General features: G+C 39.9%; 2 protein-coding genes across 3 annotated transcripts in view; both read left to right on the top strand.

Annotated features, from left to right (window-relative positions):
- LOC145448239 (intelectin-1a-like) overlaps positions 1 to 23,175 on the top strand; it is a 152,323-nt gene that overhangs the window by 90,413 nt on the left and 38,735 nt on the right. The gene's annotated exons all lie outside the window — the stretch shown is intronic.
- Positions 1 to 23,175, top strand: part of LOC145448234 (atlastin-1-like) — a 60,195-nt gene that overhangs the window by 35,897 nt on the left and 1,123 nt on the right. For both annotated transcript variants that reach the window (XM_080326594.1, XM_080326595.1), the window contains 6 exons: positions 4,819 to 5,016; positions 5,184 to 5,255; positions 5,431 to 5,643; positions 17,210 to 17,281; positions 17,366 to 17,563; positions 23,038 to 23,109. In XM_080326594.1, coding sequence (XP_080182720.1) covers positions 4,819 to 5,016; positions 5,184 to 5,255; positions 5,431 to 5,643; positions 17,210 to 17,281; positions 17,366 to 17,563; positions 23,038 to 23,109 — 825 coding nt within the window. The remainder of the gene's footprint in view (positions 1 to 4,818; positions 5,017 to 5,183; positions 5,256 to 5,430; positions 5,644 to 17,209; positions 17,282 to 17,365; positions 17,564 to 23,037; positions 23,110 to 23,175) is intronic.

The following is a 23,175-nucleotide window of genomic DNA, read 5'->3' on the forward strand; positions in this document are numbered from 1 at the left end:
TTCGACCTGAAAAATCAAAATTTTGACATTGTCTTACTTTAAAAAACTAAATTCTGACCAAATTTTGACCCAACGTAGGCAAATTAGAGGTTTTCCCACATAATGTTAGAATTGTACTACTTATCTTCATTTCTGGTTGGAACTGTCTGGCCTTACAAAGTAGTTTGGCTTGGAAAAAATTTTTCGACTCAAAAACTGACAAATTTTTACATGAAAGCACTATATTTTCACGACATCTGGCCCTATGGAGAATTCCAGTAGTTACATCTCGTATTATGGTAGAAATAATCAAAATTTGTTGTAGTACAACGAAAGATACTTTCCTACATTCTCGGGTAGAAAATGTCTGTCCGTACTATGTAGCTTACCAATAATGGAGAAAGAACGTTCAACAGCGTTGTTAGCTGACAACAAATTGTGCGTACACTGCTGGTGACACACTGTGTTCCTTCATTCTGAAAATGGTGTTTACATCATAATTTTTCATCATGCGCTTCTTGATATAAGAACCATGCAATGCTCATGCAGTCTTGCTTCAATTAGGATATTGTGCCCATGCAAAACTATTTGTTTCATTTGAATGGTAATGTTTCACACTGAGGAGACAATGGGCCGTCTACAACGGTAGGCCTATAAAGTAGGCTACAAGCTGTAAAATGTCAAATGGTAAGTTCACCAACAGTGCAAAATCTACGATACAAACGAAATGCAGGCTGAAAAAAAAATCGACTTCGTTTAAAATTTTTGACATTTTTTGACCTAACGTTACAATTTTTTTGCAGCCTGCATTTCGACATGTCAGAAAAATCGCCCGACTGATAATATGCAAAATCCTATGACAATAAAAAATAATGTTACTGGTTCACTGGTATCATAAGATGTCATGACACGAATTCATATAACTTTTGCAACGCGGCTGAATCCGACCACTGGCCTACACTACCTTCTGGGCTGTGACAGATTCAATTATAGGACTGGGCGAAATCGAGTAGGACCCCACGGATAAGATTCTGAAGGCTGGTCGACATGAGCCACGAGAATGCGACGGATCAGCATGCGACACACTGGCATGTGGTTTCACAACCCCAAGACTAAACACTTATAATCCTAATCACACACCTAACCCTAACCTAATCCTCATACTAAACCAGGAGTGTGAAGACTTATACTACTCACGGCCGCATTTCCATTAGAAATATATATATTAGGGGTGTTCAAAAATGCATTTTTCTCTCAAATTCTACTGGCTACTTAACAAAATTTTTAGCTTACCTAATTGAAGCCTCCACACCAAATTTGGTTCAATTGTAACCAGTAGCCGCTTTGCTACAGAAGGAAGTTTTATTTATTTATCATGTATAAAGGAATACATTTTCTTTTTAATTTTCTGTTCACTCCATGAAATTGTGAGGCTGTGCATAGAAACGATGCTCCCAAATTTGGCTCAATTCTAACCAGTGGAAGCAGAGTTATTGCTGTCGAAAAATTTTGGATTTGAATAAAATAGTATTTACGGTGAGCAATTGTTCAATTATTTGTTATAGTGCCTACCGTAAATACTATTTTATTCGAATTCAAATTTTTCGACATCAATAACTCCGCTTTCGCTGGATGGAATTCGGCCCAATTTGGTGAACATCGTTTCGATAGACAACCGAACAATTTCATTGGGTGAACAGACAATTTTTGAATTTTTTTTAATAAAGGAAAAACTTTCCACTCCTGTAGCAATGCGGTTACTGGTTGGAGTTGAACCAAAGTTGGTGTGCGGGCTTCAATAAGGTAACCTAACAATTGTATCAAGTAGCCAGTAGAATTTGAGAAAAAAATGTCCTTTTTGAACACCCCTAATAAATATAGCATACGGTCGAATTCAGTGTTGGGATGACTCGAGTCATGACTTGACTCGAGTCAGACTCGAGTCACCTTTTTCGAATGACTTGACTTGACTCGAGTCACTTTGCTAAAATGACTTGACTTGACTTGACTCGGCGTATCGAAAATATGGATTGACTCGTGACTCGGAGCAAAATTCACGAGTCAATTTCAAGTCATCAAGTAATCGATGTCGATAAAAATCACTGAATCTTGCATATGTTCGGATTGTTCGCGAAACGCTGGTGTAACCGCGGGAGCGACCAATCATTTAATGATCGTGCGTCTTACTGAGCCTCCATTGTTCCCTCACAAATAAATTGACCGCAAACGAAGTGATCGAAGCTTACAGTTTATGTTGTCGTAAACTAGTAAAGTAATTAATCTCTGTTTTTACCTAACCAAACTTCTTGTTGTATTGAAATTGAATTCGAATATAGTTTATATTGTCCTCAGACATTGGCGCAGAGTCGAATTGTATCATATCTATTTGCAAATGGGTAATGTATTGCTTCCTATCAATTCGCATCTATTCTCTATTTTGGCTGTTAACTATAAACAGTGGTTTAGCAGTTCTACGTATATGTGAGCAATACAGCGCCTTCTTACGTGTATATTTAACTCTATATTCGTTCATCGGTTCAAAATCGATGACCACCCAATCTGTATTTCAGACAGCTAGCAAAATGCAATGACGATATCATGCCCCATACTTCGAAAAGGCAACTTGACTTGAATTGTGACTTGACTCGTGACTTGACTTGACTTGACTCGACTTGACTCGAGTCACCTCCAAAAATCGAGTGACTTGACTTGACTCGAGTCGCCTTTGAAAATCGATTGACTTGACTTGACTCGAGTCAAAATGTGCAATGACTCGAAATGACTCGTGACTCGAAGGTAGTGACTTGATCCCAACACTGGACTCGAATTCCGGTGGACAGTCGTAATGAGTAATCAGGACGCCAAATATTCATGGTAAATTGACGACTGGGGGAATTTACAACCGGTACACTCCTTGTGGTGTCCTGTGCCATCACTGGTTGCTTGTTAAATACCTGTCTCGTGACAATTTTTAATTGTCGAATAGAACAACCCGTAGGCTTACCATGCGCAACGAAATCACGAGTAGTCTTGTTATGAAAAGTTGCAGTCTTGTAGTCTTGCAGTCTATATTGACCTGAGTGCGAAAATGTTCTAACTTCAAGAATCAATTTCGTCGATGATATTGGTAGTTACCCATATATCTGTCGAGTAGACTATTTATCCCTTTTCAGTCAACATTTATAGATTGAATATTTGTTGAAGCATCCTAGGGTTGTATTTCTTGACAAACCGTCAGTATTGTCCGCAGACTCAAAATATATATTGCAATCGCCCAAACGTCGAGTCGAATCCCGTATCACATATCGTGTCGTCATGAAAATGTGGATGATGGGGAACGTTCGAATATTTTTTATGCGAACACAGAGAACATAATGCCAGTCATACACCACATTAATGATAATTGGTAGTTTTTAGACTCTAGTTACATTACATCAATACACTTAGTGACAATGCTACTTGATCACGACTGCAAACATATGCCATTTCCACTTTCATACATAGCTTGTACTGCATGTTCTGGATGATGTGATACGACCGATCCACGTGCCAGGTCTTCCCCGGTCGGAAACAAAATATTTAAGTAATGGGACGTCCGTAATGTTTCAGCACTCTTACTCGACTTCGAAACAACGATTACGATGAATTATAATAGCCAAAGCGACATGTTTCGCACGGAACGCGACCAACATTTTGTAGATCAGATAAATTTTGTATGTAAATCTACAATGAAAACTCGCTATGAGAACTTCTACATCTTTTTTACAGCGCCCCCCGCAATATTTCCGATGAGTGTTTGCTTCCCCTTCAAAGTAAAAAAATCGCTCGCCGCTCTAGGAGATGGCTTAGCGCACAGGAATGCATTTTGTTATGTCGATGCCCTATCAAAGAGATACGCACTATTGGTCAATATGGATCAATGTTATGAGTTTCTGTAATGAAAAACAAGTGAAATAACACAGAAAGGCCAACAGCTACCCCAAGTCAATATAATGATATCCATACAACAAATCCATTCAATTGTCTACGTGAAATTCGACCGAAATATAAATATTGCATTGCTTAGGAATGTGGCAATAATTATGCAAGTACCGCATTTTCATCAGAAGATTAGATACACGTCGAAAACTTGCATTTATGTTATATGAGAGACAATGGAGGCTTGAAGCAGATTATCTGCTTATGACTAGGGCAAATTTTTGTTGCACTCAAATACGTGGAAAGTTGCACATATTTTTTAGAAAAGTTGCAGTAAAAAGTTGCCTTTCATTTTCACAAAAGGTATACTAAAGAGTGGCATTTATGGGCAAAATTTTCTTGAAATTATTAGTTTAAGGTACGAGATACTCGAATTGCACCGCATCCAAGGCACTGTAGAAAAACTCAATGATGGCGACTTCAACAAAAGCAACGGCCTAAAAAAATTGACCCAATGAGAATATAATTTTTGGTGGCCAGGTCGGAATGTACGCCAAATCAGAAAGGACCTCAAATTTAAATGACAGTGAAATAATCAAGCGATCTATTTACATTTAGTACAAAATATTTCCAGTACAAAGTTAGTTGCATGAAAAATCGAAAAGTGTTGCAAATGTTGGCTGAGATTTCGAAACAGTTGCCAAAAGTTGCATGAAAAAAATGAAGAAAAGTTGCTTAAAGTTGCAATATAAGATTTCTCCAAACAGCTTAAAAAACCATACTACATAACTTTTAAGTATTTAGAAAGTTGTTAAAAAAGTTGCAAAAATTGCAAAGGCTTACCCTACTTACAACCAACTGCATGCTCGCAACTCCAGGCACACGCAGCACAGAATAACTGCATTTTGTTGATACTTGTAGCTTTTCACGGATGACACCTTTTATGACGATGCGGTCTTGCAAGAGATTCAAAATCAGCTACATGCAGCTTCTGTGGAATACTACCTGGCATTAACTCGTTTTGGCGGAGAGAAAACCCGGTCAAAATATCTTCAATCCCTGTTGATTTTTTTACAAAGGGGACACCAGGATGCAATGACGAGGAACACAGCCATAAGAGTAGGAGCATACTAATTAATAAATTGATCTATGTTCTAAAATATCATCACACATGTAATTATGTCTAATTCGGTGGTTCTCGGCGTGAAAGAATCTGAATGGGACGTGTCTAAAAATGTTTGAGAACCACTGGTCTACGTGATCCTCATATTCGTCATATTTTACAGGCAGCTGCGAAATTGCAGGTATCACGCCTAGTAGAGATTATGACAGACGAATACGAATCAACGCTCAAAAATGTAAGTTTGCTTCATGAAAAATAAAGGATCTAGCATATCCGAAGTGAGTGGAATGAATAAGCATAGGTACTATAATACAAGAATTAAAAACGACGTGTATTGTTCAACCTTACACAGGTTATCAACGCTATGTATATAGAGGTGTATGACTATGTCAAATACATTTATTACACAGCACCAGAACGACACTGTGAATCAGTACTCGGAAGGCAAAGACTTGGAATTACTTCATGAAACGATATCTTTGAATTTGTTTGATAAATTCAAGATGAACAGGCTGACTACGCAATTCCCAGAAAGCATACCGGAATTGAAGAAGCGTATGGAGGATATTTTCAAGAAGTTCAAAAACGACAATGTAGAGGCGAGAAGACTCGCTCAAGAAAAGGTAACAAGTGACAAATTGAATATGCCACCCATTTGGGTTTAGCATTGTACGACCGTCATTTCCAATACATATCTCCCCACTGCGATTCTTCGTAACAATGCAAACGCCCCACTTTGGAGTAATTTTCGGGGATTCTGAGGTCCCTTTGGAAGTAACCTCTATAGCAGAGGTCTCAAACTCAAATGTGCTCGCGGGCCAGTTTTGACGACGACCCGGGCCGCAGCATTTATAGGGGTATTCAAGTCTTTCCAAGTAGGCCTTATTTGGTGGGACTGAATTGTCCTATTGAAAGTGAGCAGATCCAGTAGACTGGCAGTAAACACACATCCTCAAAATGTGATTTACTCTTGTATTGATTTAGGCCTGGCACGAAAAGAATCATCACATTTTTACCGATTTGAATAGAATTGATGTTGTACTGGATATATATTAATTATAAGATATAGACACCATATGGGTGGACAAATGCATGATGCCACCATAAAAGCTATCGGGTTATAATTTTGCAGCTACTGTGAATATTTTGACTTTAACAGATTGATAATAGAGACTAATCTGATATCAAAACATTTTTACGTTGAACATTGTAATTCCAATCTAGGATTCGGATATACTTCTTATAAGTAGGCCTAGGATATTTATTAATCTCATTGCCAAATAACTTCAAATAATATAAATATATTAATGAATGTGTCCTTGAAATGTCGGAACGCCGAACGGCCGGCTCATTGTTGATACATCGTTGGAGCGTACCACTACCCTTAAGTGACCTTATATAATAACATGATTTAGCGACCAAAATGTATAACTAACAGATTGCCAATGGTTGCCGTAACTACTTGCTTAGATAGCGAAATACCAAGCTGCGACCTTCTGAACTATTACCGTTCCCCTGGTACGCGATTAGTTGTGTCGCGTCCATGGTTCTAACAAATTCCCGGCATTCCGAGTCACTCCGACTACACTCGAGTCATTTTCATTTTGCCATCGTGGTAGCCCGAGTCTGAGTAATTCTAAGAAAGCTCGCATCCGAGTTCAACTCACAAATTTCAGTCACGAATCGTCCAAGGGTCAGGTTTTGTCATCATGAATTGGAATTGTGACGAAATAGTGAATCTTTCACTGCCTGGAAGCGTTTGCATTTGATTTGATAGTGAAGTTTGAGGAATACTTTCAGGCTTTCGGAGCAATTTAAGAGGGAATTTTCACTTTATAACCTGAAAAGATATATGTGACACTTATATATTGTCAAAATATTAAAAATCTAAAATGTCGTCGCGGGCCGTACAAAATGCTCTGGCGGGCCGCATGCGGCCCGCGGGTAGCGTGTTTGAGGCCTCTGCTCTATAGTCTATATACGACAAAATAATAGATTTTTCAGATTAACACTTGATCTACCCATGTGCATAAACTATGCAGATATACAACTCAACAAAATATTCACCTCAAACGGAAAACTGCGTTGCAATCAGATTCCCTATTGACATTGACTGATTGCGACTTTGATTGGTCACTATTCGAATGAGCTCCACCGCATCCTGCCAATGCCAAAGTCGTTCTCGTTTCAGTACCGAGAGGGTCTCTAATACTGTGCATTAACTACAATGATGGAATCCTTTGGCAATGGCGAACTGAAGTGGATATTATCATCTAATTGATCTAATAATCAAATCGAGAACGGAAAAATGACCGGACGAACACGATGTCGAAAGAAAACGTCATTTCCGGGAGAAAAATCGAGATATTACTGTGATTCTCGAACGATCGAGATGGTGTGGAAATAAATAGGAACTCCTCTGGAGTCAGTTCCCAATCACATGCCCGGCAGTGGTATAAATTGTGGCCGGGCCCCCCCAAAAGCCCCAAATGGAACCACCGAGCTGCATATAATCAAACTCTGTCATTGATGGTTTATCCAGCTTACCTACTCTGAATGCCCACTCCCAAACAAAAGTAATAAAAAACAATCGTAACTCAATAAACTGTGGCTGGTCACGGCCCGGTTATCAGACGCTGACGGGTCCTTGAAGACGAGAAAGTTTGGCAGCACTGCTGTCAGTTAGGGTTACCATACGTCCTCGCTTTTCATGAAATCGGAAATTTCCGCCGATTAGGCTGAAATGTCCTTTTTTTTTGGCAATTATTCCTGTATTATAGCTTTGAAAGCCCCCCGATTGCACATGCACAACCAGAAAGTGCCATAAATCTGACATGTCAAATCTCGAGCGGGTCTGTCGGAGGTCGACTTTTAACATGACTCACGTCTTTACTTTAGTCAACACAACGGTATTTCTCAAATTACCCGTTTTCTCATCCGATATTACAAATTCTATGATTTTTAAAATGTGTCCACTTTTCACTATCTCAAAATATGGTAACCCTGTGTAAGGTACCAAGGCGATGAACATGCACTGTAATACCATCCTTTCGATTGACAGGAATTCGACACACACACATACGTGTATATATATATATATATGTTTATTATATTGGCACGAATTACGTTTTTCTGGTAGGTTTGGGTGATTCCAATATATATATTTACTGTGCCGGCAGCCGTGATGGCACGTCAAGAAATAGCAACATGCAACAAGTGCATGATTAAATAAGGATCATAGTTAATTACGCACCAACATTTGCGAACGCAACACCCATCATCGCTAAATCTGATCACCTGGACTGAGAAGGATAAATTATCGTCAGTAGTATATGCAGCAACCAATATTATCGATGAAATGCATTTTTTTACAGCATTGGTAAATTCGATTTCGGTTCGATGGTAGGGTTCGTAAACGTTCTGCTGCTACAACAACAACAACTAAAAAAACTTTGACGTGCATGGTTATTTACAAGAAAACAGTGGTAGCACAGAATACCAGAAGGGCTTTCGCGATGTGAAGTCGCCTTGATGGCAATAGGTGGTTCATTACGATTTTTCAATGAAATGCGGCCGTATATGTAATATCTAGTACTCAGAAATACAACTAGAAGTTCTAGATATCCTTGATGTAATCGAAATGCGGCTGTGAATAGCAAAAAGGTTGAACCCCTGGTCTAGAGACGATGGCACTATCGATGCGCTGGTGCTTTTGGGCAACATTACAAGGAATAGATGTTTTTTGTGTAGCTTGCATGTTTTGTATATTTTACTACTTTTCTAATCCTGAAATCAAGAAGTGAAAATCCAGGGAGATCCCGATTCCGGGATTTCGAATTTGATCCCGAAGTCCCAACACTAGTCATGATATGTTAAAAATTGAACATTAAATTGAGTAAGTAACTGCACTGTATGTCGCAAATTGTAGTGTATACCGCTAAAATTTGAAGAAAATAGTAGTTTCACTGGTTCTATGGCTACAACTCAACCTGGGGGGCGCGGGAGGCTCTCAGGGGGGGGGGGGGGCGAGAAATTGACAAAGTCAGTATAAATTGTACGAGTCTGAACATGTGTTTCACATCCATTATGAGAAGACGATTAATGAAGATGAAATTTATTCCATATTCAAGAAAGCTTGCAAAATACAAACTCTAACAACCGCGCTCAACGGAGTATAGTCTGATTTCAACTTCATTTGAGCAAATTTTTGAAATTCTTTGGAGATATAGAGAGCAATTCCCACGTGTAAGTCATTCATTGCTTCATAGCTTTGACAGTAGCCTAAAGCTTGTCGCGCTGGGCAGCTCTTGTTAGTAGCTTGCGAACTACACTGCCTAAGAGAGACTTAGATGCAACAAGGTTGCCCGGTTTCGCCCTCAATTAGGCTATAAATCAACACAGTTTAATTAATTTCCAAAACTGATCAAATTTAGCCTGGCAGGACAGAACGACGCCTTGCTCTCTGTACTCACTACCAGCATCAGGATTAGTCTCAGGGTGACCTACCTTGAAATTAATTAACAGATGTCTTGTTCAATGTTTTTTTGTTATTTTCAAACAAGTTTGGAGAAATTTGTCATGTAAAAGACTCAACAACTGGAATGCAGATTCAAAATTGGCGTAAGATATACCTTATGTATACTATTAGATCAGGGGTCTGCGGCCGTAGAAGGGAATTTGAGCGGCCGTCGACGCCTAATTCAATTAGTATGTATTGGCGGCCGTAGACATGCAAATTGCAATTACGAATTCACTCCCGCATTTTCGAGAGATTTTACGGGCTGGTGTGTGCTCGCTTGAACCGAAGCGCATAGAAAGAGTATCAACAGCGCAGCGTTCCTCCATGGCGCGGTTGCACATTGCTATTGCCGCGACGTCAGCTGATCTCACTCTCGCCGCTCGGCCACATCCTTGCTCTTGAGCTACTCTCGTTTCGCCAGACAGCATTGTTGCGTCACACTGCCAATCTACTCAACAATGAATCATTTGGGGCTGATTGTGGGGGTTCCAGGACCATGAGTGGAATAAAATTTATATTTTCGCAAGCAGTACAGCGTCAGCTTTCGATTGATACTTGATTGATCAAATTTAATGCTCGGCAAGCCGGTCAAAAATCACCGTCAATTTGCCTTGGATTAAATGTGAAGTATGACGTGATACAATTTCATTTGAACCGTGAGATTTGCTTGTGTCGACACCATATAGGACACTATGATACTACTATAGATACTACTCTCCGCCCACATGACAAGAGTTAGCGGTAACATATTGTTTATCAGCCTTATGCCGGTGCGCACAACGGAGCTTTATAAACACACAACATCCTGTGGTTTCCAACCTTTTATGGTCGCGACTCCATCTCCAATTTGAAAATGTTCCGTGGTCCAGATCAAAATTTGACGAACTGATTACTGAAAGAAGTCATCACCTTCGCCCAGACTTACGGGCTATTTTGGAAGCTGATTACGTTCAACATATTCGCAAATCCCAGAATAAAGGCAAACGAACCCCCCCCCCCCCCCCCCGTTTGGAACCACTATCATTGAATAAAGCATTTAACGGCCTTAACGATCTGTAGAAACATGCGGTTCTACCGTAATTGCGATTACAATTAGGCTTATTACAGTAAATCAAGGTTGTTCTTATTTATACTTTATTGCAGTTTTTACCTGGGTGGTAGTCTCCATATTAAAATCAAGAAATGTGATAGTAAATCACGCGCGGAGCGAAGAAAAATATCATGCATCAGCATAAATATTCATCAAAAATATCGTTTTTATGCTGATTTACGAAAAAACTATGAGCCTACATCAAGCCGTCAAAATTCCGGACATTTAGCATATTTTAGAAATTCCTCCCTGACGCTACTTTGAACAGTGAAATTCCGGACGTATGGCAACCCTAAACTAGATTTCCTATAGCAGGGGTGGGCAACATACGGCCCGCATGCCGGATCCGGCCCTCGGACAGTTTTCTGTCTTACATGATAATGTGGCCCGCGGCTCTAGTATTCAGAGATTCCCCCTACTACTTGCGTAAACGTCAAATTTTAGTGACTGTATATGTTATTATACACATGTATGCGCACTGCGCAGTGAGCGAGGGTGGTGCTTACTCGTAAGTTAGTCGAAGCGAGAAGACTTGAATTATCGGCATTTACGATATACTCAACCCGAATGGTCAAAGTTTGTCAAAATTGTTTACAAAGTCAAACATTTTTTTACCTCTGCATTTCGTTTGTATCGTAGATTTTGCGCTGTCGGTGAACTTATCATTTGATATTTCACAGCTTGTAGCCTACTTTATAGGCCTACCGTTGTAAACGGACCATCGTCTGCTCATTGTGAATCATAAATGGTCAAATGAAACAAATACTGACATGGTTTTATGGTCAACGTATCGCAATATCCTAGCTGAAGCAAGACTGCTTGGACATTGCATGGTTCTTATGTCAAGAAGCGCAAGCTGAAAAATTGTGATATAGACAACATTGTCAGAATGAAGCAACACGGTTTGTCACCAGTAGTGTGCGCACAACTTGAGTGGTGTCAGCCAACAAATGCTGCTGTTGAACATTCTTTCTCCGTTCTTGGCAAGCTACGTAGTAAGGACAGACACTTTCTACCCGAGAATGTAGGAAAGGATCTTTCGTTGTACTACAACAAATTTTAATTATTTCCACCAGGATACTTAATGTAACTACTGGAATTCTTCATAGGGCCAGATTTTGTTAAAATACTAGTTTTTCATGTAAAAATCTGTCAGTTTTTGAGCCCAAAACGTTTTTTCAGGCCAATCTACTTTGTAAGGACAGATAGTTCCAACCAGAAATGAAGATACGTAGTACAATTTTAACATTATATGCGAAAACACCTGATTTGCATACGTGAGGTCAAAATTTGGTCAAATTTCAGTTTTTTAGGTCAAAAAAGATCAAAATTTAGATTTTTTAGGTCAAAATCTTCCGTTTTTAGGTCAAAATAAATTGCCCTATTTATCACCTACTAAACCAGGGTGGCCAACCTGCAGCCGTAGAAAGGAAATTTGTGCGGCCGTGGACAAGTAATTGAATTAGTAGCTTATGTGTTGGCGGCCGTCGACATGCAATTTGAATTTACAAATTGAGTCTCGATTTTTTGAGAGATCCTAATTAATCTTGAAAATTTCTTCGCGCCGCGCGCGATTCAATGTGACTTCGTTTATCGATTTTAATATAGTGGCGCCCTTTGCAATCATAGCCCCACAGTACAGACGTGAACAGCAGAAGAAAATGATGCGCCTCATATAGAAGTACCAACTCGGAGTCTTGTACTCCTCACTTTACAGAAAATCTTGATGGTAGGTCAAGAAATAACAGGATGCAACCAAGTGACTAATTATAATTGGCCCACCCGAAGATGCATCATCATTAATATCTTGTCCTAAATTTTCCAAAAATCAAATCTACAGTTGAATCTGATGACATGGGATGAGAAACAATAGGAAAAATACTATTATTCATGACGAAATACATAGGTGAATCAGAAAATATTTTCGCGCTTCGCGCGATTATGTACGGCCCATAACATGACCACATTGACCAATCACCAGTGACCACTCGCGAAGTCGGTGCGTATAGTAAGCCCATGTGATGAAATAGATAAGTCCGGAGTTCACCGGAAAAGGACATGGACACTTTAGCATGTGTATTTGGCGTCCAGATAGTTCATTACGACTATGCCTGGAATGCGGCCGTAGGCTACATGAGTTGTCGAAATGCGGCCGTGAATGGCAAAAGGTTGGCCACCCCTGTACTAAACTCCAATGAAGAGATATCTTGGTGAATTTGTGGTACCGGGCTTATCGAACGCCTTCAAATCTTAATTAGGGATTGTACCGTGTTGATCGATCAGAGAGAAGCAAACATGGTGGTGCCTGTATGACAATGCTGTTCTCAAATCCACATTGTCTTCGTCACTATTAAAATACATTCATTATATACTATTTATTCCTTGTGTATGTGGATAAATGGGCGAATAATGTTTCGAGTCAGCAATCCGGCCCGCCAAGTATTAAATTTTCCTATATCCGGCCCGCCGACTGGAGAAGTTGCCCGCCCCTGTCCTATAGCGTTGGAAAGATATATCAGATCGGGGGAAGCACCGGCCACAGCGAGCTGCGAGCTGCTGTGTGGCCGGCCACAGAATGTTATGGGGATTTCACAGCTATTCTGGAACTTGAAACAGTATTTTCCACATATTCTTGGTTCTTTGATTCCCTAATTGTTTTGTTCGGGTACTTTCATTACGGTATTTAGTAATGAAAACAAGAAAACAGGTAAAATGAGCGCATATTGACCGATCCAGTATCTCTATGGAACAGATTATGCATTCAAGGAGGTATATAGTCGAGTCTTCTTGAGCGTAAATCGAAAATCGGCAGTGAATTAAGACAAATTCCCAGTACATTATTGTATTATTCATAAATTCATCAGGGCAATTCACGAAAGATTTTAAACTGCCCCTACAAACATCCTTAAACTGCATGATCAAAAATATATTTATTACTTATTCGCATCGCAGACTCATCATAAACGATAAACATGGTTGAAAAATGAAGGACATTATCATCATCATATTGTTTAATCGTAGGTTTGCATATATTTACAAAATAAAACTAACTATACAATCGATTGCAACTGCACAAAGCACATTGTACATGCACATTGCACATCTTATGGTTGAAAATCAATATCAGAACGGGGGAAGCACCGGTCACAGCGAGCTCTGATCTGTTCTGTGGCCTGCCACATAATGTCATGTGCATCTCACAGCATTTTGGCGAAATTATAGAGATTTTCTGACAGATATCTGGTATACATTGTTTTTCTAATTCTATGCAGTTGTATACGATTAGCTGTGACGAGTGTCAGCCGAATATTTAGGTCTATTCCTATAAAAAAAAGATACAAATCAACACTTAGCAGTTACCAGTTTTGATATTGTCTTCATCGTTTCTAGCTTTCTATACCATTATTTCCTGTTTCATTTAGCGGATATCCCCCTTTTTTAATGCATTCTTTACAATATTTTTTGTGTTTATAATTGATATACAGAGACTATTCCAGATCGTTTCATCTTCTTCCTATCGTGCCATTGTATCGCTATTCTTCTGGTATTTCGGGTGAAAATGCATATAAACTGAGCTAAACTCTCGCTCTCACCTAGTTCTATTTTTACGCACATAATAAAACATGAATTTGATCACGATTGGGTCACGTACAGTACTTATCATCGATACTAACTTGATATATTGCAGCCGGCCATGAAATCTGGCTACGGCCGGCCATGAAATTAAGTCATGGCCGGCCATGAGAATGAGTTTGACATGGCCGGCCATGGAAATTTCATGGCCGGCCATGAAAATCGCCATGGCCGGCCACAGAATAGCACTTTACATTGCCGGCCACGGATCAGTGTTGGGATCAAGTCACTACCTTCGAGTCACGAGTCATTTCGAGTCATTGCACATTTTGACTCGAGTCAAGTCAAGTCAATCGATTTTCGAAGGTGACTCGAGTCAAGTCAAGTCACTCGTTTTTTGGAGGTGACTCGAGTCAAGTCGAGTCAAGTCAAGTCAAGTCACGAGTCAAGTCACAATTCAAGTCAAATTGGTTTTTCGAAGTATGAGTGATGATTCTAAGTCATTACATTTTGCTAGATTTGTGAAAGACAGATGTATTGGTCATATACCTTGCATTAATAACGAGTACAAAGTCGAATATACATGCCAAAGGGCGTTGTATCGCTCACGCAGACGTAGAGCAGTTAATAAAATACTTGAGGCAAAATAGGGGATCGAATACGAAGCGTCGAGAAGTTGACACATTATTGATATGGTATAATACACTACCCATCTACACATCCGTGAGAATATAAACGCATAAACTACATTCGTTCCATTCAATTCATACAAGGAGGTCGGATAAGGTGGGCACTGCGCGACGTAAGCCGTCTAAGAAACAGAGATACGTTTGCTATTAAATTATACTTCTGATATCACATAAACGTAAGCTGTCATCAGTTCGTTTTCGGTCAATTTATTTGTGATGTAACAAGGGGGGCCACTGAAAGGTACAATCAGTGAATGATTGGTTGCTCTCACAAGTGATACATGCGTATCGCGAATAATCCACGAACATAAAAAAGATACAGAGATTTAATCGACACCGTTTACTTGATGACTTGAAATTGACTCGTAAATTTTGCTCCGAGTCACGAGTCAATCCACATTTCTGAAGCGCCGAGTCAAGTCAAGTCAAGTCATTTTTTCAAAGTGACTCGAGTCAAGTCAAGTCATACGAAAAAGTTGACTCGAGTCTGACTCGAGTCAAGTCATGACTCGAGTCATCCCAACACTGCACGGAATATCTGTGGCCGGCCACGAAATTATCCGTGGCCATTAAGTGGCCACGAGAATGCTGAAAGTCCGTCTCATAAATCATGAATCTACGACCTGTGGTTGCTGAGTTGGTAATTTTACTCCCTCGTGCGCAGAAATTGGGGGTTGCCGGCTGGTAAATGGTTGCACCATCTAGAACAGGGGTTCTCAAAGATTGGGCCATGGCTATTTAGAAAATTTTAGATTTCATGTAAGTTTAGGTATATTTGTTACGTTAATCGCTACAAATTATTCATATTATCGAATGATACATAGGCTGCGTATAGCTTTTCATCCGACTCTGATGAGACGTAGTGGCACGTATGGAGTCTGCATGTGCAAGTCTAAAACGGGAGGGACAAACAGCGGCTTTTTCCACTGGCTATGACAATTTACTGCTAACAGCAACTAAAATAATTTCGAGTTTATAATAACTGGAATGTAATGCTGAAGTAACCAAGTAATCCGGCAGGGGCTCGGACATATATGTCGTATGCAGTGGAAAGGGGTTTGCAATAAACTCGGAATGAAGTGCACTTGATATATAGATTTACTGTAGGCTACTGAGGCAGGTCGTATTATTGTTTGATAAATTTAGCCATAATTGCAAATTTTTCGCAACTTATGGTGGAGGTAGCCTATACCGCACCACCGCAACGAATCGTAATGAATTGAGGATTTAGCGAGGCTCATTAATATTTGGAGTCGGTTTAAAATGCCGCCCTGATATCATTGTACATAATGTGAGAGTCACATGAATTGATTGCATCATTGGATTGAATATTTTGACATCGCAACTTCAGTTGGTTTGGTACAAGATGTGTTACAGCATGCCTATTTAAAAAAATCTTTCTCCACTTCTCTGTAGTACCCCGTTCACCAATGAATGGTTGGAAGCTCACCCAGAATGATTTTACTATTCCCCATTATAGTGGAGCTAAAATCCCAATCACACAATGGATGCGTGGATTTTATCATTGTGTTTCGCGATGCGAATGGAGCAGCGGTCGATCATAATATACGCAGGAGTTTCAGCCTATGATCTCCCAAGGCCGTAACTGCTGCACCCATACCCCCGACTGCGGGACCTTGAAGTGTCCAAGATTATTTCGTTGGTCGTTTATTGGAGGATATTTATTCGACTTGAAAATTTTCGTCGCGGTTGGCGCGATTGAATTGGCCGAAAGGTCTACATTTAAATCAGCAGTAAATTAAGAGAAAAATGCGCATACTTTGGAGAAATAGACATTTCGGCGCAGTCGATTACCACGACTTGAACAGGATTCTGACTCCAAGATAAGAGGTGGGCCACAGGGCATTTTCAAACCGGAAAATGGGCCAGGGCCAAGCAAGGGCTGAGAACCCCTGCTCTAGAGTCAATTTCTATTGAAGTTTTAGGTCATCTTTCGGGATTTAAGATCCCCCCTTTTCGATTTAAACAAATAAGCTTTTGTCACTCAACCCTAATAATTATGCCCTATGCTGAATGCGCTAGTTTGAATATCGCCAGACTAAGATCGTAAAGAATGGCCCATATGTGATTTGGAGTCGGTTCTTGCCTATACGTGACTCGAGTCCAAATTTGAAATCAGGGAATGAACCACGTGAATTAGTTGATACCGAGTAGAGAGCTAGTTCTATTGTAAACGAAAATATGAATGGCTTTGAAGATAACCCCTGTTGCCAGGTCGTGTTTAATTTAATACTACGCGAAACTATGATCCCGATGGATGAATTATCTCATTTCCTAATCTGCCATTCTACATACAGGACTCTAAAAGGAAGAGTTTGCTACAAAAGCAAATGGAGCTGGTTTCAGATTTCCATAAGAAAATATCACAAGTGCGTATTCACTATAAATTACTCGAATAGTAAAATTAGAACTTAGTTGGAGTAAAGCAGTAACGAATGAGATTCCCATTTTAGATGGCGCCGGAGTATACTGAAGCGCATAAACTCGAAGAATTGTTTGACAACGAAGAAAGACATGCCCTGGACATGTATGATTTGGCACTCTCGCAACACGACGTCACTCGCGATGACCCTGCACTGAAGTGCGAACGGTTAGCTTGGCGAATACAGCGTGAAAGAAAATGGTTCACCCGAAAGAATGAAGAGAAGAAGGTGCCCAAGTGTCCAGCGTCATGAGTATACACTATACATTCAAGTGATTCTATGCAACGCATTCACATTACATTAGAAATGAAGACAAAACAGGCAAATATATATATGATCAGGTTTTTATTTGACATGCCAAGGATTCCAGAAAAACTAGACATAACAAATTGTCAATTCAGACCACTAAGAGATTATCAGTATACGACATCATGCCTAAAACTTGATATGTCTTCGTGCGTCGTGGCGCGGTTATTGGCGACGCGGAAATGCATTTTTCTCTAAATCGTGTGAACTTTTTCTTGGGGAAGGGTATACCCAATAGTCAATATATTTGACACCGCTAAATCGCGCGTAGCGCGAAAATTATTTTAAAAAGTTGCATACTTAAAACAAAAACGCTATCACTAATGTCAATTCACTAAATAATTTAGGGCCCGCTTACTTACGGTCCCCACCTTTGATTTTGTGGGGAATTCATGCATATGATAAATACTCAGCCACGAAGAATGATGGAACGACGGTAGTGCCGGATGAACTTTATTATTCGTAGTGTAAAATAAGAACAATATTGGATATTCATTGCTTACAGCGCGGTACTAAGACCTTATACATTGGTCAATATTGTGTTCGGGGCTGTGGTCGAGTCGCTGTAGGGGCCTTATTTGTAATACCGTAAAGCACCTCCTTATGAAACCGATGATCCACAATACAGCAACTGCTGCAGAGATTTTAGGCGGATAGATACCCAAAGAGTAAGTGAAATCACACGAAATCTCTATCATAACTGCCAGGGACAATACCGAGCTCGACTACTGCAATAAAGTGGTTTTCGAACTGATTCCGATTGCGTACCACTAATATGTTCTCAGTACATTGTGAATCACTTAGTTATTTAACTCAAATTCACCAGTATCAATTTGTTATTGGCTTAGTTCCGTGCGGTAACACTAATGCATAGAAAGAAAACGCATGTAATCATTTTATTATGACAGAGAGGTAACGGTGTCTTGTCTATCCGAGGTGCAACACATCACATCATAACACATCAGTGATCTTGTCCAGGCTCAATTAGACGACTCCGGCTCTTGCACATGAACGACATCAAGGCCGTGATCTCTTACTGTCACATCCATATCGAATCAGGACTCCCGTGTATTTTTTGCATGGTTCAAATCAAGGTACTTTAAAAGAAATTAAAAGACATGAGTTTTCATAGAAACTAGACACTGCGGCAAACAATCGCACCCGACCATCTGTCTTCGATTGTGATCGTACATGGGCCTGCGTTATAACGAGACGAATCTTTCATGGTGGCGTAAGAGTTAGTTGACACCGTTGTATTGCTTTTTATGAATTACAAGTTAATAGAGCCAATATATACTACCGGAAAATGTTCCCGATCCATGGAACATAGCGTATATCCGTTCGTCATAACACGCCTTCTTTATCACTTACCTCAAGCATGAAGCAGACGCCTTAAACCTAATCCTATTGCACCAATGTCCGAGCTGATTGCGCCGAGCAATCCTTGATTTCGTCATTGTTTTATATACCAAGTTTGTCAGAAAATGCGGCCTGTAATAAGTAATACACACACTCATCCGATACTTTTTATTTTTAAATAGTCAAATTAGAATACAGCTAAATTACAATACGGCTGTAGGCTTACAACGAAATCGGATCAACAGTTTAAATCAGTGTTTCCCAAACTCTTTTGATCTACCCCCGCCCTGGATAAAGAATAAAATACCACCGCCCCCGACAGCTCCTCATCACGCCTTATAAAACGAATGTTGTTACGTATTTAACACAGCTATTAATAAGATGGATGAAGATGCATACTGTATAATTATTATATTCTTTATTCACAGTAAAACTGGTAGATACACACATAATCCGGGGAGCAACCTGCCCCAAAGGAAAATGGCGAGATTGGAGTAAATTTTTAAAATTTCAGTAATACATTCAAATTGTTATTCCTATGCAATACACGGAGAAGTCAGATTACAGAATTGCAGCAGATGAAGAATTGGCAAGGGTTACAGAGCAGAGGTAGAGATGATTGAAGATGAAGAATCGAAATAACAGAAATTATGCTGTGATTCACAAGTGTAATTTTAGTACAGTGGTGCATTCAAGGCCTTCCGAAGAATGTGCACAGTGCCCAATAATGTGATCTTCTGGATCATGTCGAATCGAACGTTACCCGGAATTTGTTAGATATGTCTCATGAGTTTTTTGCTCACGACCCCTGTAGCACCAATGACTATCGGTACAATGTTTATTTTGCATCGCCACATTTTCTCACATTTCATTTTAAGGTCTGCGTATTTGGAGTGTTTTTCTGATTCTTTTTGCAGTAGGTGGTGATCAGCTGGGACAGTCAGTTCAATGAATAAGCATTCTCTTTTCTTTTTTAGTTTGACGATTATATCCGGGCGGTTGCTCCTGATTTCGCGGTCAGTTATAACTGGTACATCCCACATAATTTTAACTTGTTCGTTTTCTGTCACTGGTGCTGGGCTGTAATCTTAACAATTTTTTTTGTCGAAGTGGTAATCTTAAAATGTTTGCATAATTCAAGATGAATGTAGTGACCAATCCTATTGTGTCTCCATGTGTATTCGGTAGCTGCAAGTGCACCACAGCCGGACATGAGATGTGCTACAGTTTCATTTTGGTTGTGGCACATTCTGCATTTGCCGTTCGTGTTTTGCTTCAGAATTCTTTTGCGATAGTATTTTGTAGGAAGCGATTGGTCTTGTGCTGCGAAAATGAATCCTTCGCTTGCCGGTTTCAGGCCAGAGCTGGATAGCCAGGTCCATGAAAGCTCGTCCACATGGGGCTGTGAAGTTAACTTCTTGTGCTGTCCAGGAAGAGGCATCGACTCCCATATCGTTCCTCTCATTTTTGTATTGGACTCGTGCTGCTTTTGCTATTGTTGTGGGTTTAGCTAGGCTTACCATACGTCCTCTTTTAAGAGGATTTGTCCTCTTTTTTGACTTTTTTGAAAGTGTCCTCGGAGGACGCCCTTTTGTCCTCTTTTTTGAAAATTTAGGCAGATTTAGAGCAAATTGCGAGTGATATGCCGTATATTAGCACATAAGTGAAGCTCCGGCGGATATTTCGGAGTGAAAAACGGTGATTTTAGGTCTGAGCGAAAATATAACCTTAATTTTTTTTTTTTAGTCATCCACCTGGCAATGTGGAGAAAAAAAACCGTATTTTGAGCTCTGAGCAGAAGTGATGACCCTTTTTTTTTCTTTCAGTCAACCGATCACAAAGTGGGAAAAATTAACCGGTATTTGAGAATTTTACACCGTTGCAAATTTCTGAAAAAGTGTCCTCTTTTTTGATTTCCAAAATATGGTAAGCCTAGTTTAGCAACAGTGTTTTCTGCAGTGTACAGGTTGGCTGTTTCTATGTTGACTTCTCTGACGTAGGCTACTTGTCGTGACGATAGCTCCGAGATTTTTTTTGCGCTGTTTGTCTTCCTGTGCAATGAGTTTGCAGTAAATGTTATCGCTGTTGTTGATGTACTGTGACAAGCCGATGATTTCTGTTTTGAAAGTTTGTTCAATTTCTTGTAGTCCTCGACCACTTTTTTTCTGGGGATGTACAGTCTTTGTGTATCAGATTTTGGGTGATGCATGTGGTGCATTGTCATCAGTTTTCTCGTCTTCGTGTCCAATTTTTTAATTTCATCTTTGCGCCAGTTCACCACACCAAAGCTATATCTCAAGACAGGCACTGCAAGACTGTTTATGGCATTGATTTTGTTTTTAGAATTGAGTTCAGTTTTGAGAATTGACTTGAGACTTTTGATGTATTCTTTTTTTAGACTATTATTATTATCATTATCATCATCCTCGTCATAATGGGTTTGAGTTTTTATAGGAACAATACCAATCTAAAATCTCCAAGTGTCCACTTCATGTATGCCCACTAGCAAGTCGGTTTCTGCTGTGAGTCAGAAACTTCAGTCACGGCACCGAAAACACGTTCTATCAAATATGAGCAGGGAAGAGCAACGGCAAAAAAGCCAACCCGACTGCAGTTAGAGTGATTCTTTTTTATTCAATGGTGTATCCAGAACGAATGATTGTAGATGCTGAACTGTTGGTTGAACTCAAAATTGATTTACAATACAATGTAATCAGCTCCTCAGGCATTTGATCCCGGAAACTTCACAGAATGCATTCCGGTGAGGAATTTCTAATTTGAATATATTCTCGAACCAAATCACTATCCTCGCAAAACTTTGTGGGATGGTTAATTTATGTTTCTCAATCACAATTGAGTATCCCAGTATCCGAGCTGGAACGGTGGTTCATACAAGCTTGAGAATTGAAACAATTGACATGACGCCAAGTTTCGGTGAAATATCACGGAATTATGACTGAATCTGGACCGTTCCATTTTCACCTTTATCAGTTTTCATCATTACTAAGAACGAATATATTCTACTCGTAACTTTTGAAAAATACGTCCGTCAAGTAGGAGCGATGTCATTTCTCGCAACTAGAACGCCGTGTCGAAGGCCACGGTCTGTCGCAGCACCGTGTAAAATCCACGATCGTTTGAAACAGAATAAAATCACGCAAGACTGGGGTTACCATACGCGGAGGATTTTTCCTCATGTTTCGGATTTTTGAAAATGTCCTCCGACGACGCCTAAATGTCCTTCTTTTTGAGATTTTGTCGTCTTTTTGGAGAATTTTGGTTAAACATAGGGCAAAACTCGACTAAGACACCATAAAATAGCACTGAACTAACGCTCAGTCGGAATTTTCGGGAGCTGGGTGAAAGTTGACCTTTTATTTCTTATTTTTCAGTCTGATAAAGTAAAGGAAAAAACAGTATTATGGGCGCTGAGTGAGAAAGTTGACCTTTTTTTAGTCAACCGACCACGAAGTGAATTTTTTTCCAATTTTCAGGATTTTCCAACGGTATTCTAAGTTGGAAAATTTTGAAATAGTGCCCTTTCATCCTACGCAAGACAGCTTCTTTTAAAAGCCATCAGACCTTGTAGTGAGCAATAACTGCTCAAATATACTTCGTAGTTCTCACAGCACACAATGAACCACGCTGTTCAGGGATGCTGCCGACTGCTAAATTAGTCCATTGATGAGCAGGAACAACATTGTCGAGTAACAATGGACTTTTCAGGCAGGCCTACAGCTAAATAAATAGACGGGCGACACTAAATTGACCTCGCTGAATCTATTACGCATTTTTACTGCGAATCTAGCTGCTTTACCAATCAATCATATCAACACTATACGCAGCATATACATCCTAAACTTTCACCGGCCCCATTAGCTCTCAGTGCCTCCCTACCGCCCAATTTTGTAGCCAGCGCCCCCCCGTTCGCCCATTTCATGGTCAGCGCCCCCTTTACTCTTGCAAAAGCCCCCAGGGGGGCGCTGGCACCCATTTTCGAAACCACTGCTTTGAATCATCCTGTTTTATGTTTATAGAAGCTACTGCTGACATTCCTCGAGTCACAATACAAGAATATACAAAAGCAATACGATCAATCTATAAACAGTGTGAGTTAAAAATACCCTATTTATTCATCTACGAAATTATTTTCGAACTGCATATGAATTATTGAT

The sequence above is a fragment of the Botryllus schlosseri genome, chromosome 10, assembly GCF_051294905.1.
Source record: "Botryllus schlosseri isolate E-star chromosome 10, Bs_hap1, whole genome shotgun sequence".
NCBI classification, from domain to species: domain Eukaryota; kingdom Metazoa; phylum Chordata; class Ascidiacea; order Stolidobranchia; family Styelidae; genus Botryllus; species Botryllus schlosseri.